Source organism: Poecilia mexicana, unplaced genomic scaffold (genome assembly GCF_051168715.1).
Source record: "Poecilia mexicana isolate PSO_F unplaced genomic scaffold, ASM5116871v1 scaffold_4, whole genome shotgun sequence".
Lineage (NCBI taxonomy): Eukaryota > Metazoa > Chordata > Actinopteri > Cyprinodontiformes > Poeciliidae > Poecilia > Poecilia mexicana.
In genome coordinates this window covers 9,119,198-9,135,236 of record NW_028263373.1, presented here as the reverse complement: position 1 = coordinate 9,135,236, position 16,039 = coordinate 9,119,198, and the positions used below count along the sequence as shown (strand labels likewise).

Below are 16,039 nucleotides of genomic sequence, written 5' to 3'. Positions count from 1 at the left end.
ATACTGTAGAATTACTTAGCTTATGTTGTACAAGGGAAGAAAAAGCACTTGCAGACAAGGAGCCACTCAAGAAACAAGGAGCTGAAACCTCAACTCTCACAAAAGCCTGCAACATCCTCCTTACTTTCCCACAAAGTCTTAACTGGTGCTAGTTATTATTTACAGTGGGCAAATTTATGGAATAATTTCAGCAAAGGAAGGTTACTCAGTTCCTCAAGGTGAAAATTGATACATTTAGCACTTAATGAATTGGGCCTGGCCCGGTTCCCCCATACATCACCATGTTATTAAGACATTTTAAAATCCCATTATGGTGTTTCTCCTTGAACATGTCATGCTTTTATTGGATTGCCCTGTCTTTAAATCTGACCTTTTCATCCTCGTTCAGGAATTGAACTTAAAAAAAAAAAAAAAAAAAAAGACACCTTGGGAAGATGGGTCAAATGTACATATATGGTTAAGGAAAAACTGTCTATTGGTAATTTATTTAAAATGGTTTTACTCGGAAGGCCTTGTGATGGTAAATGTTTTTTTTTTTTGTTATTTGTTTAAATAAAACAGTGCTGAAATATAATGCTTTGCAAAAGTGTTTTTACCTCTTGAACTTTCCACATTGTGTCATGTCAAAGCCATAAACCTCAATGTGTTTTATTAGGATTTTATATGGTAGAAAAAATCCACTCAACAATTATACTCTACTTTGTTTCGTCTATCACATAAAATCCTCATAAAACATTTTGAAGCTAGAGGTTCAAACCGTGAGAGTATTGGGTATTTGGTCTTTCTTGGGTTTTACATTTCTGCTTATGATGTTAAATTCCAAGTATAAACTTTGCCAACACATTCACAAGACTTTGATTACGTCGTCACAAAAGCAAGACCGCCTTGTAAGTACAAACATAATGAGAAAATATAATTTAAAAACCTTCCATCGGTAAAAGAAATCTTCCATCATTTTACATTTTCCTCCAAACAAACGGGACCCAACAAGTATAGAGAAAGTGTTTGGCTTGAGCAGCAATAATGAGAAAAGAAAGAGGTAATATTGGGGAAGGAGAAGAGCGTGACACAAAGGCTGTGATGACACAGGCATCTAATCCAGGCAATGCCATTCTTATCAGGGTCCAGTGGATTAGAGTGAGCCTCCTAACCAGAGAATTCTTCCCAGCCAGACACTCTCCACAGCCCAAGGGCCTGGATCAATAGGCCCGCATTGATCTCTCTCCTCCTGTGGCTGGATTCACTTTTATTAGGACTGTCTTGGCCTCTTTCTCTTAGACACACATATGTATCCCTTGCAGCTGCTGAGAAAAACCTCAGAATGTACAGATGTGGCCTCCGCACGCACGCACGCACGCAAGCACGCACACACACCTTCTGCATAGAAGACAGAAGGGGCCAGGCTGTTTTCGTTAAACTGAATTGCAGTAATGAAGGATGCTGGTGTGTTGGTTTCCACCCTCTGCCAAGAAGTTTTGATCTGTTTCGAGAGAACCCTGACTTTCTTGTAGCTTGTAGCGAAGACGCTAACCTCTCTGTTGCTTTGTCTTTCGTCTGCTCCAGATGACCCGCCCCATCCAGGTGAAACCGGCAGACAGCGAGAGCCGTGGAGGTAGTTGTCTTCTTTTCTTCATCATTTTTCATCTCCCTCTTTTTCCTCTCCATCCTATTTAAGCGGAATAATTTCTCACTTCCCTTTCCGACCTCTGCTCTGTCTGCAATATTTCCCTCAACCAGTACTGTTTGTTTTTTTGTTTTTTTTGTCCCAAACCTTTTTATCCCTCATGCTGTTCATAAATGGTAGCAACTCAATCCTGAACGACGAATCAGACTGTGTCTGAATGTACACTAAACAGATTATGTGACATCAAACGCAAGCAGATTTGATGGCATCTCTTTTCCAATCTATATTTGTCATCTTTCTTGATCTTGTTTTTGTTGTTGTTTGTTTCTGGTCCAAATCCTTTTGAATTGAGAATTAATCTCCTGTAGTCTTGTTCAGCTTCCTGCTTTAATGCCTGTAATTGATTAGAGAATAGGTTATTGAGGAGATGTGGGGCTGTGATTGGCTCCCCCGACTGCCCATGTCTCTCCCGCTCTCTCTTCCTTCAAATACATTATTGTTTAAGTGTAAATGAGATTGTGATTAGTCTCTCGCCTAAAATCATTTCCACACCAGGGCCTTGTTAAAGCCCACCCCGCTTGATTTGTGAGGGGTACAGTTATAGACACAGAGAAAATGGAGCAGCAACATTTAAAGCTTGCCAAACAATCAATAAATTTGCAAAGCGCTTGCCAACATCCTCATTACTTGGCCTTAATTCTGTTGTCTTTGATCTCTCCCGTTTTTGGAGGCTTTCGTTTACTCGCTGCCTATCTGCATATATGTTAATGTTCTGAGCAGCTATCCTTCAAGTAGGTGGCAGAGACGATGAACCTCGCTGTTATTTACTTTTTGTGTGTTTGTGTGTGCGTGTGTAAACATCTCATGCGACTCCCAGCAAACAAAGTGTCTTTTTGTGTGTGTTTGTTTTGTTCTTATTTAAAGGAGGAATACTGTTTCCAGTCCATCTCATCCCAGTGCAAATTAAAAATTTGGAAGTGGAAAAACAGAGGGAGAAAAGAAGGAAATGCAAAAATGCAGAAATGATGCCAAACGCATACAGCTGCTGTGCTGCACTTCTGAGGCTTTACCTAAAAACCTCTGCCTGTTTTGGGTGAATTAGGATGGCTGGCCATTTGGCTGTCGGTCAGATGCACACAATCTTCAAAGGACAGCAAACCCCCCCGGGATGAATGGAGGAAAGGCCAGTGAAAGATCACTGTCAGTGCCTCAAGCTTTCTTTCTTTCTCTCCTTTCCGTTCCTCTTTCTTTCTCTCCCGCTCTCCTGGTAGCCATTCATTTGGAGCTTTAGAAGAGTAGTGAGACGAGCAAAAGGGGTCTCGTGCTGTCAAGATTGATGTCCCCTATAGGTCCATTGATTTTGCCATTGTGGTGCTGTGTGTCCACATTAACAATGACACTCAGCTGTCTCTTTACTTGCTTGAGAGTGGCCGGTTTTAGGGCTCCCAGGGCATGGTGGTCAGTATGGGGTCCCTTACTGGCCCCAGCAGCTGGTACTGCGCCGAGGAACAAATGAGTGTTCGAGCAAACCTGAGAGTTACACATCATTCTAAATGAACAGGTCAGAGTGGTGCCAAGGGGGCGATCAAACACAGGCACGACTTTAGCATGTTAGGAGGTGGAGATAAAAGGGCGATGCACAGAGTGTGCAAGGGGAGATGGATTTATTTGCACTGATCAGAATTTGGTGGCCAGTTTCCAATCTGATCTTAAACCTGCTGACCAGCTCTAGCAGACTCTAATTTCTCTTTGAGAACTAAAAATCTGTGTAGATCTATGAATAATTTACTAAAAATTGAAAAGGAGAAAAAGGTTATGAAGTTGATTAGTGTAGTTAGCAGTAGTATAACAGCAGTCTCCCTATATTTACATATTTGTTTTCAGAAAATTGTAATTTATACACCGACTCTAAGATCAAGAAAGCTGCCAATACGTCCAAATTTAACATGCAGCATAACAGATGTATAGAAGTTGCGAGGATATACCAGAGCCCGTTCAGGCTCCCTGATATCCTCTGAAGTCTTGCTCTCGCTCACTCTCTTGCAGCCTGTATGAACTGAAGGCAGATCTTGACAAGCCACAGAGAAAATTGTTCTCAGTGTCTACTTCCGATTTCAATTTTAAATGCCTCCCTGACAATTGCTGATGGTATGGCTTCTTCACTAGGTGTTACCGTGACCAGTAAGCACTTGGTGCGTTTTACCAAAATAAAAAATACAAATAATTTTGGTGCATCTCTAAATTGATTGTCACTTTAAATCTCCAGTTCTCATTTTGCTTCTGAACGGCAGGCCTGACTTCCTTTCATAGCCATTGGAAAACATAATTTAGCTTGTACGTCTTCAGCTGCTTTTGTAGCTTGAAGCAGATGATTATGTTGATGCTTCTCCACGGTCTACTTTTCCAAGCTATAGCTGCTCATTTGCTGTAATTCTTGTGTTGGTGATTAATTATTGCAATATTGTCGCCTCTAAACTGCCCAGATTTTTTTTTTTTGATACTTATTCAGCTGCCAGTAGCAGAATCTAAACCAATAACTGCAGGACTAAAGCTCAGCATGGCACACAGGAGCTGGGAGAGCGAATGCAGAAAGATATTAATTAGCCTCTCAGTACAGCAGAGGGAAAGACACCGGGGACACACTCAGTCTGGCCTATTCTCTCAGGGGCCACACTGCTAGTCCGATAGGGGGCATATATTCCTGAGCGAACGCTGTCACAGCTAAACACACAGTCAGACTAATTAGTCCCTTAATCTCATTATGGCGAAGGCAGTTCAGATCACCTGTGCCAGTCTGCTGTCCATTAGGGATGGACCTGTTACTGGGATTTTTATGCCTGCTAGACCTTCATTTCTCCTGGAGGAACTCTCGAACATTATTAAAACCAGACAGGGCCAGGCTGGATCGGGGTATTACCGCATGTAGTCGCCGTGGAAACGTAAATTTGTAAAGTCATCAGATTGGAGGACAGCAGAATATGTTCCTCATATTTCTTATATATATATAAACAACAACAAAAAAACATGCGACTCCTAGATATATTATCAATATGTGGAAAATAGGAAAACTATGACAGCGCATCTAAAGAATTAACATGGGGAACTAATCTCTTCTGTTGGAATTAATGGGAAATATACATGGTAGAGTAAATCCATCCAAACACTCCGGCAGCCCTTGCTGCAACCTAACAAAGACACACTGTGAAATGAATATTAATGGCCAATCACCTACCTAATCTAGCAGAACAGCAGCCGTTACACATTGAGCCACCAGCATGGTGAGCGTCTCCGTCACCAATGACGCGAGCCTTTCTGGGATGCTTCTGTTGGGCAGACATTTAAAGAGACACAGCGAGGAGGCAGCAGGGACCTGTCTTTCTCATTTTCTCCTCACAGGTCCTCTGATATGATATAGATTGATTTTCCATCACACATGGCACTGATGACTGGCACTGACAGCAGCTGATAGTTCATTTTTGAAGCGCCGTTCACCACCTCCTTAGAGAGCCTGGCGTCTTCACAGAGGATGAATCGGATTTAACCACTCTGATTTCATCCCGAACCTGCTACCAAAACCCACACATCCCTCAGCAGCTCGCCATTACTACCTGCCTCCTTTTGTTTCCTTTTTATAGACTGATGATTTTGTATTTGTATCATATTTTCTCAGTTCAAGACCTATCCTGCTGTCAGGCTAAATGGTTATTCTGAGTATTTGCTTTTTTCCTCTGTGTTTCTTGGCTTTGCTCATTTTCCAGCTTAACCCATTGTTAGGGTTTTTTTTTTTTTTTTTTAGCTTAGAGATTGTTCAGAAGGCAGAAACAAGAGCAGACTAGCTGTCAGCTGGGGCTCTGTTGGTGTTGCAGCAGGCCTGCCTGGCACAGCGAGAGCTGCAACCCACTGAGGAGGCCTGGATTAGAAACAGGCTCTGGCATTTTCAAGGCAGGCCTGCCGCCCACGCACACACACCCACACAGAGAGGACAAACAGACAAACACATGCAGTACATTTGGCTCTGACACACACACACACACACACACACATGCACACGCACTTGCCTTCTCCCTCATTCAAACACACCCAGTGGGAAATTTGATGTACACGAGAACGGGAGCACAAAAGAACATGTTTACTACAGGTTATATGTTACCACACTTATGGAAACGGCTGGTAAAGATATGTTTAAAAAAAAAAAAAAAGTCTTACAATCAATTTGTCTTTTGTTGCAATTGCATATTCTCAAACTGAAAACTTTGTACTAATTCAAATAACGTATAACGGAATGCATTATAATATTTGAATGCATTTATTCAATAGGGGTGACATCCCATGCTTGGAAATAATTAAGAGATATCTTAGATCCATCAATCAAACAATCAATCAGCCATCTCCTTCCTCTCTGTAATCTCTCTAGATCATCCAGATTTCTTGTTGATCACTTGTACCTGCTTTCACTTTAGCTCACATCACAGGTTTTCTACTTGATTTTTGCTCGGACTGAGATAACAACAAAAGAGGGTGGATTTTGAGCCTGTTGAACCATTTCTGTTGATCTGGGCAAATGATTTGGACCATTTCCCCTCTGAAAGGCTCAGTGATGACCAATTTCCAGTTATCCATAAGCGTCCACCAGAGCTTGGTTTTTATGATTTATTTCCTGGTATTCAAAAAAGTCTTTGTGTTGCACACCAACATTCTTAAGACTTATGGAAGAAAAAGCACATTTGGGGAAAAAAGATGTCCATCCATTCATACACACTGTACTTAATAGCACTCAACAGAAAACTACTGTGTGTATTGCATATCTGTATGTCTTAGCCTATGTGTGTTAGTGGTCAGCTGCAGTGGAATCTGTTGTAGAGTCCAAAAGCAGGTGGAAGGAAAAACCTTCTGAATCTCTCCTTGCCACTCCTGACACTGAAGGATGTGCAACTTTACAACTGTATGTTTGGTTAATTTGTCATGCACTTTAGAAATGATGAAGTATGTGTGAGTCTTTTAGATTTTTTTTTATTATTATTTTTATTGTTGTTGATAGATTGTCGACTTGTCCAGGCTGTACAAATGTCTGCTGGAGACAGGCACACCCAACCCCCCATCGACCCAGCAACGATGATGGAGAGCAGTTAACACATGGATATTAGTGGTATCGATAATTATAAAAGTTATAAATCACTTACATATACTCAGTCTAAAAGTTGGACTGATGTATTTTTCAGTGAGATTATACTACTGCAATAAAATATTATATATTATATTGATTATAGAGCTTTTTACACATTTATAATGGGTGTCCCAGTAAATATGGCCGGCGCTCTACTGTACATTTCCATAAACTGGGATTGCATTTACTCACTGGATTGATTTTGTTAGTTTTTTTTGTTTTGTTTTGTTTTGTTTGTTTGGTTTTTTTATCCCAGACTTGTGTTCAGAAATGTCGGCCTATCGGCAATGTTTTGTTGGATCGTAAGTCTGAGTCCAGGTTTTCTCCATGTCGGAGATGTGATGAAACAAAGAAGAGGAGATCTTCAGCAAGAGATGAAAGTGTGAAATTGAGAAAGCAGGGCTTCAGCTGTTGTTCCTGGTGTATGTTAAGGTTTTGATAACAAACTTATCTTTTGAAAACACAAAGCATAGCCCCGTGTATTAAACATCGGCAAGGGTGCTTCTGTTTTTTTTGGTTTTTTTCTTCTCTAAAAAGGCAAGCTTTTGTGTCAGGGCAGCTCGGTAATGACCCAAGCAGGAAGGCCTGTAAGCTCTACTGATCCCCTTTAGAGAAGTCAGGAGGAATAAAGTGAGAGAGTTAGTTAGAGTGAGGGGGGGATGAGCAGAGGAAAGGGGAATGGCAAGAGTAAAGAGGTGAGGGAAGGGAATTTATCTGGAGGAGATGGAGAGAGAAAGAACAAGTGCAAAATAAACAGAGAAAAGTATGGCTAAACCAGTGAGAGGGATGGGGCGTATATCTTTTCTCTTTGGAGAGAAGAGAACTATAGATTACTGGCCACAATGTGCTTGGCTGGGCATAAATGGAGAGATCTTGAAATAGTAGGGAGCATGTTCAGAGGTGGTGAGGATCAGGGCGAACTAATCCAATGCTGAGGCCAGCTCAGGGTTCCACATTCAGAGCTCGTGTGCCTTGTCCAAATCCCCTATAGTGAAGCTCTTACACAAACAATACAGATACACGAGCCTTCGCTTGCCAAGAGTTCAGACGGCTAACTCCACAGAACCGGCCCGGGGTGTTCAGGTCACTCCGCCTGCAAACATTTACCCTCACATCAGCATGAAGTAGCATCTTTTAAAGAGGAGGGGTGAGGGGAATTAGGTTTTATGGATGAGAGACACGCAGTAAGAGATGATGAAATAATTTCTTTAGGGATACGCTTTGCTCCTCTGGGTCAAATTGTGCTGAGCATGTAGCAGTTTTGCAGAGTCAGTGGAACAAGTAGATCACAACATTTCAGTAATATGCAGGGTAGGTGGAGATCAATTAGCCTTATCTAACAAACGACTAATGATAATACCAACACCAAACATGCTGACAAGGCAAAGAACAAGAAGAGACCCAGACTAATGATGTAATGAGTTTAGCTAGCTGGAAAATGCATAATCTCTACAAACATGGCGTCTAAAAATCTATTTTTTTTTTTTTTTCCCTACAAGCAGAAATGCTACAGTAACTTCTGTGCTGTAATCAGCAGATGCGCTGACAGGAAGAAAACAAAATCTTAAATCCAATACTCCACCATTGCCAAATCTGTAAAACATCACAGGCTTAACAGACTCTGCTGCTACTTTTTTTATCACTTGAGGTTGTCTTCTCCCAAAGTTTGATCAGTTCAAACATGTATGGTAACATAAGTGGTTCCTCTTATTTGATCAAATACTTTAGATATTGTCTTTATTACTTGTATGTGTTTTAATAGAAGTTGGGCAACTTTGACTTAGATTCGGTCTTCTATTAGAAGTCAATAAACACAACAATCTGTCGCCGGAACGTCAGCAACATGTTTTCCAGAAGATTGCACTCTCCTTACGTGAACAAGGAGAGTGTATATTGAATTTATTGCCATCAAGATGCAGAAGTGGTGCTGATTTATCCTATAAATAAAGGTTTTATGAATCCTTCTGGTTTTGTTTACTATACCCAAAAGTACTCCAGAATCCCTTAGCAGCATCCAGTTTGTTGATTAAGAGTGTAGCCTAAATACAAAATCTTCCAACCATCTTTTCTACCTGCCTTTGTGGTTTCAGGATCGTGGAGAGGGCTTTTGCCTTTAGTCAGTGGCTGAAAGGCTGGGTACACCATGGACAGATTCATTGCAGAGCAACATGCAGTCATGCATGCACACAGTCACACCTCAGGGCAATTTAGATTGGCTAATTAAACTAACATGCAGATTTTCGAACTGTGGGAGGAAGTACCTGGAGAAGCACACGTGGAGGAACACTAAAAAAAAATAAAAAATAAAAAATCCCAGCTGGGATCTAAATTCAGACATAAATCCACAGACATAAAATCACCAACTTCTCCAAGGAAGCACTTACTGTATTGTTTGGCTGTTAAGTTATTTTAAGTAATTTCCCCTCTGTACTCGCCTATAAATATACATGCACATATTCAGCTAAACACACATTTATCTTGAATAGCATTAAAAGAAGCACACACGCGCGCACACACACACACACACACACACACACCCTTTTCCCGCTCCGTCCCCTTCACTCGTTGCAGTGGTCTCGTGGCGTAGGCGGATCAGCAAAGGTTATTGTTGAACACAGAAAGGAAAGGTCAGAAATCATGTTTAGTTTTCCTGGGGCTGCGAGGTAATTCCAGCCAGCAGATTGTGTTCAGACAAGCAAGCAGGCAGGGCAGGCCAGTGGTGGAGATCATGCAGAAGGAAGCGAGGCAGGGATGGGGACAAGGTTATCCAGTCAGCCGCTGCCTCTCAGCCCCTTCGCTGTCACCCTTAATAACACCCTCTCCCTTATCACTGCAACAATCACCTTGAGAAACAAACTTGTCTTCTTTGAGAGAGGGATGGAGATGGGGAAGAAGTGGCCTTTTGTATGTATCTCCTATGCCACTCTCATTATAGTAACTACAACTCTGAGGGGGAACGACTGACTGCAGATCAGTTTAGCTTTTGGTTTTGTATGTGATTCATGCAACCTTTTCTCTCTCTCTCTGGTTTTTCTTATTGACTCTTAGTATTAATTAAAGTCATATGAGCACAGCTGATTGGGGGTCTATCATGAATAATGATTTTAGGCATGGAAAAAAAAAACATACAAAGAACAAAGCATTAGTGGTAAAAAGAAATGGAATCCAACTAATGGCATTGGGTTATAGTGGCAGAACTTTGTGAGATTCTTTCATATCCATCCAGAAAAAAACAAAAAACATTAAGGCAGTGAAGATGGTTGCTGGAGACTTTGTGGGAATAAGTGAGCCAATCATAGACCTGCTTACGTTATTCAGCTATTAGAAATAACCAGGAAGAAATTCTTACACACACTTGTGTGAACTGTCCTCTGAACTGTGTTGATATGTATCTAGGTCATTATACCAGATATGCATTTGAATAATAATAATTTGTTATTTTGTTAAAATGTTTTGTGAGTACAAGTTTCCTTTCTTTAAGGTCAGTTGAGATTACAAAAAGTATTTATATTTCTTTTATGCCAGTTCAATGATAAAGAAATTTTTCAAGGGAAGTTTACACATAGTTTGTTGTTATATTTTGGAATTGCCTTTAAACTGTGTGTTTTGTGGCAGATATTTTGGTTAACCACGGTAACCGTAGGACCATTGTCATTGGGAAGACCTATTTGCGACGACACATTGATCTTCTTGATAATGTCTTGAGATGTTGCTTCAATATGTCTGCATGGCGTTCTTTCCATATGACATCCGTTTTGTAGAGTGCACCAGTCTCTCCTGCTGCAAAACATCCACCTATCGTGCTACAACCCTTATACTTCACAGTTTGTCTGAGACTGGCAATCTTCCTCATTGTGCATCAATGGTTAAATACAGGTGGACTCTGTAGGTCTTTAAATGTTGCTCAATAATGCAAAAACAGTATTGTTGCAATAATTTGACGTTATTGATTCATGCCTTTTCTCCTCTGCACAGATTATTTTATTTGACAAACTCATTTATGTGATGTGAATATGGTCCCACAGCTTTTGCAGAAAAGACCAAGCTCATACCTTAAGCTGATAAGCTATAGAAAGGTTTGTGTGAGCATGTGCGTGTGTGTGTGTGTGTGTGCACGCAAGTTTTGCACACTCTCGTCAGACTCGGCGCTCTGTGATTGCAGTGGAGCTGAAGGGGCCAGGCGAGGGCTCTGATTGGAGGACAGATTCTTTGCAACCTTTGCCAAATCACTGCAATCACCCGTTTGCTTCTTCTTTTTGCTTTAATGACACCACTTCAAGAGGAACGGGGCTCATCAAGCAACCCACACACAAGCTGGGGCACACACACTCTCTCCGACTCGCACACAGCGAGGTCAGGCTTGGCAGATCGGGCGGGGCACCACAGGCCTCTGAACAGGGAGAGAAGGTCCACCAGCAGATGGGAGGAGATTAACACAAACTGAAGCACATGTACACACGAAAATGTGTATACACTCACATAAATATAACACTCGTCAATAATCTGTAAAATCTCCGCTGTCCACTTCAGCTTGAATTAGAGTGGGATATAATCACACTGTTTATTGAGTTACTGCACGGTACAACATTGTAATAACTTCTTCTGCTAAGATAACAAGACAGACCTCTGGGGGTTTGGTCATTTCTTTGCCAAAATTTCAGAGCTTGCTCCCGACTCTCTGTCTGGTCTCTCCCCAGTACTGAATCGTGTGTCCCAGTTTTGCTTCACAAAGCCCCTTGTAGATAGAAAACACCCTTTTTATTTTGTTCAATAACAGGGCGAAGACTAGAAGTAGCTTTGGACTGAATAAAAACTGACCAGAGAAAAACAAAGTCTAGATAAATGAAATAGACCTCTAGATATCACACAAAAATCAAGTAAATATGGAGTTTTTTATTGTTAAACGTGCATTTATTAGTGTTTCTATATCCATTAGAAAATTACACAAAAGGAAGTCATTAATGATTTTCAACCTGTGTGTGTATTTCAGTGTTTTTGAAAATGCATTGGACAGTCTGACATTATAAATGTAAATTAAAATTGTCTAACAAGAAAGAGTGAACTGACATCTTTCTCCTCTAACTTTGCAAATATTTGACCATTAAAAAATAAACAATAATAATAATTATTATTATTATTAATAATAAAAGGTAGGGCTGTACAGTGTGAAAAATGTCACATTTATGATGATGAAAAAAAAAGCTGTTATTGCATCTACCATGTATGGTTCTGATGCTGCACATGTCTAACAATGTTGTGACTAAAGTCTGGAGTGGTTCCGTCGGTCTCAGAGCAGAAACTTTCGGTGACTGAGAGCTGAATTATTTCAAATTTAGATTTGTTTCTGTGACACAACTTTACTCAACAAGTCTGTATGTTTATGCAGGACATCATGCTGCATGACATCTCAGCATGCTTTACCACCACACCTGAGCAGATTGTGGTGCAGGAGTGGAAATGAAGTAGAACAAGCAACCGTTTGAATTATCAGTAATATTAATGTGTGTCACACCGGCAGTGGTTAATCTTTTAGTAAGTTTTAATTTAGAACATCATATTCTCCATAAAGCAAGTTATGTGTCGCTAAATGCATTTGTTAAATTGGGATATAGCTTTGCTGTGTTTCTTTGGGAACAATGCTGTCTTTTTCTTCTTGGAACGGTCCTTCAGTTTATGTTATTACATGCAGGACTCATTTTAATGAGGATAATGACACATTCACCAGTTTCACCCAGCCTTTTCACGCGATCTTTTACTTTTGACCTGTTGTGATCAGAATCAATGAAGCTACATCTCTCAGCTCTGGAGCGCAAAGGAGGAAAAATATACCAATATGCCACTTCCATTTAAATAAAACATTAACTTCTAAGTTTGAATATTTCTAATATAGACACTTACATGCATATCAAATTGTGGCAATCCTACATAAATGTAAAGTAAACTCAGCAGATGAAAGTTATAAAAACACAAGATTTCACAAAATTTCTTATAAAATTATTACGGTTTGAAAAACTTTGTGTTATTTTCTGATTAAAGAGACGTGAGTCAGCTGATTCAACTCCGGATATTTTATTAGGAACATCGGGGCAGGCGGTCCAGGTTCAAGCAATAACCAGTCCCAGGGTGGAAAAAGGCAATTATGTAGCATTCAGATCCTTCTTGTTTACTTTAATGGCGTCAAGCAAAGTTAAACGTAACGTTTCAGTTCCATAGTTATTCCCCGCTTTGAATAGATACTTCTCTGATTCATAGCATGGCATGCATGGTGGATGTTCTAAATAGATTCCCCGTAGATGCACACATTGTCTGAGCACTTTTCTGAAAAATATGCTCTTGGGGAATCATCTTCTCTCTGCTGGTGTGTGTGTGTGTGTGTGGAAATAGGCCGATAATCTGGCCAGTTATCAGCTACAGTCCTGTCTGTCCCAGCTGGATGCATCTACCTAAACCACCGAGTCAGATAATTTTCCACATATTCCTGCTCTCTTAAACTCACACTTGGATAAGTATTCACACCCCTGTACAGGCTCCCCGGCCCTTGCCTGTCGAATTATTGTTTTTATACCTTAACAATGACGATAAGCTGTAAAATTAGATCTGTACTCATTGCAGTTCCTGTAACTCCGGTTGCTCTCCATCCCTCCCCTTTTCAATCTCTCCTTGCCTTTTATCTACATCTCAGGATATTAACTCCATTAGCCTCTAATATCGCCCTCCGTCTCTCTCACTGTCAGTCACTTCTCCTAAATCACTGCACCGCTGGACTGGAAAGGACACCTGTTCCAACCAGATGATTCGAGAGCAGATATGGAAGCAGCGGATTACAGAGAGATTAGCACTCCTACAGGATCAAGGAATATTGCATGATTGCTCCTCCTGTATGCATTGTATGTGAATTAAAAGCGTTGCCGTGAAAATGACAGCAGGCAAGGGCACTGGACATACCGCAGGAAAAGAAAACCATGAAATTACGTGAATGTCACTATTGGTTCAGTGGGCATTGTAAAGAGCCCTTTAAATTAAACTCGGCCACGTCTCACCTGCCTTTTCCATCTTACCTGCTGAAAAGACAAATAGTACTGCAAGCATGCACACACTTTGACACACAATCCCATGATTACCCACCCACCCACTCTCTGGCGGCCCCATTTCCACCCATGTGCCAATCAAAGGAGTGCAGAGGTAATGGGGAGAGAAGCAGTCATTCCGGAGCTGTAAAACCACTGCAGCCGAAACAATGATTGGGGTAACCTTTGCTTTGGTGCATGAAGGAAGAAGAGGTTTTAAACGTTATTCAGAAGAATCATTTCTGACTGCTCTATTTCAAAGGTACTGCTGCCTACAAGTGTTGGCATGGTTTTGGTCAGTCTGCCCTGACTTTCCAAAGGTTCATGCACCTTTTTGGTATTTGGTTTTTAATCTTACCATTACATGCAGTGCATTTATTTTGCTCTTTCAATCATTCTTCCTTGACATCCTTGATCGTGTGACTTTCCTACTGGCCCCATCTCATCCTATCACTTAATAATAGTCAAGGATCACTTTCAGTGCCATTCCGTACCAGAGACGTAACTATGCAGTACATCTCGATCATACAGTCAGACGGTGCATGATATTGGGTTCACGGGAACAAGGCAAGGCAACATTTTACCAGAAAATGTTTTATTGTTTCCTAGGCCAATCCGATCTTGGTTTTGATGTGTTGATGTATTCTGATCTTTGTTTGTCTAAATATGTGGTGGTTTTAATACCAACAAATTTTACGAGTTGTTTTTGGAAATCTCAAAATACCCAAGATAAAAAAATAAAAAATGTCATCAACTCCAAAATGCATCATTCTTTAAATATTTTAGATTTGGAACTAGAGGTGAATAATTTAAACCCATACTCATAATAAATTGCAAAGTAACTCTTTGGCATGACACCGATTGGAAGCTTTGGACTAAATGCTCGCTACATTTTTTGTTGCCCCTTTTTTTAATTGCCTACACAAAATGTTGCTATGGAGATGGTTTAAAAGTTAAAGGAACTTCTCCTGGGCTTATGTTACAGAATGCCGTCAGCCAGAAGTCTTTATTGGAAGCGATCTTTATTAGTCAACTATGTGAACACAACAGGGCCATTCAATAATTACATCCTTTGTTGAAAATTTCAAGCATAGAAAAAGGATGTTAAGCTGAAAGATATTAATTTCTGACACTTTACCAGACAAACTTATGCTGACTTGGGGGGTTTAAGAGAAACTTGGTGCCGTTTTATTATCACGACACGTTGTTCCATTCATTGTTTTCATACACTGACTTTATTATAAAGAACTTCCAAGTGCATAATATTGAGCGTGGAAAGAGTATCACATTGCCTCTTAACTCCAAGAAAATTCCTGATAAAAAATACATAGGGCAAAAGTTTTCATCAGGGTAGGAGCACAAACTTGAACATGCTTCTGCTCAAAGTCTGTAGCATTCATTGCCTGTTAAATTCTGACCTGACACACAAATCTCTCTTATAAAACATGAACTTCAAACAGCACTTTGATAACAGAGGGAATTATAAGATGAGATCTGAGAACCAAACTGTCTTTTCATACTAGTGTACCTACTGAGGTTGACTTAGACTAATGATAGAAGTAGAGCCCTGGTGAGATAAGGAGGAGATCCCCATCTGGAACAGATGTCATTTGCTGCAGAATGACAAAATAAATGATAGAGATGCAAAGAAATACATTTCTTTTTTTTTTCATTATGATGCCCCAAATGTTCTTTCTCTTATGCCCCACAGCAATAAAGTTGTCACAAAAGGCAAAACATGACACACCATTGCATGAAATATAAATAAACCCATTCGTTACCTATTGATTTTTCTACCATTAGGGATGGGAATAGCTTGACTCTTGTTGATGTGAAAGATATTATGGGTCAATATTAAGGCTGCTCTTAAAAGCCACGGGGGACTTTTAAGAAATTCGACAGGGACTGAGAAAAGTGTCCAGTCGTCAGCTCTAATATTAAGAAAATGCCTGGACTAGTTCAGGGACATCTGCCTAGCATTAATGTTATCAGAGAATCGAGGAGCAGTGCTGGCGCAGTTTGCTTCGGGGAAAGGTACAGCCCTGGACAGCTGCTTGCTTGGGCTGCTGGCACAGATCAATCTAATATGCCGGATTGGGAGCAGGGATTGATTCCTGAATGTTAAAGTGAAACCTTGAAGCACCACTGTGGCTGTCCTACTTTCGCTGTTTGGGGTAAAGTGTA

The 16,039-nt window shown here is 40.5% G+C and overlaps 1 protein-coding gene across 1 annotated transcript in view; it reads left to right on the top strand.

Moving 5' to 3' along the window:
* Positions 1-16,039, top strand: part of celf5a (cugbp, Elav-like family member 5a) — a 254,442-nt gene that overhangs the window by 151,039 nt on the left and 87,364 nt on the right. The window contains exon 3 of the mRNA XM_088004892.1: positions 1,564-1,612. Coding sequence (XP_087861018.1) covers positions 1,564-1,612 — 49 coding nt within the window. The remainder of the gene's footprint in view (positions 1-1,563; positions 1,613-16,039) is intronic.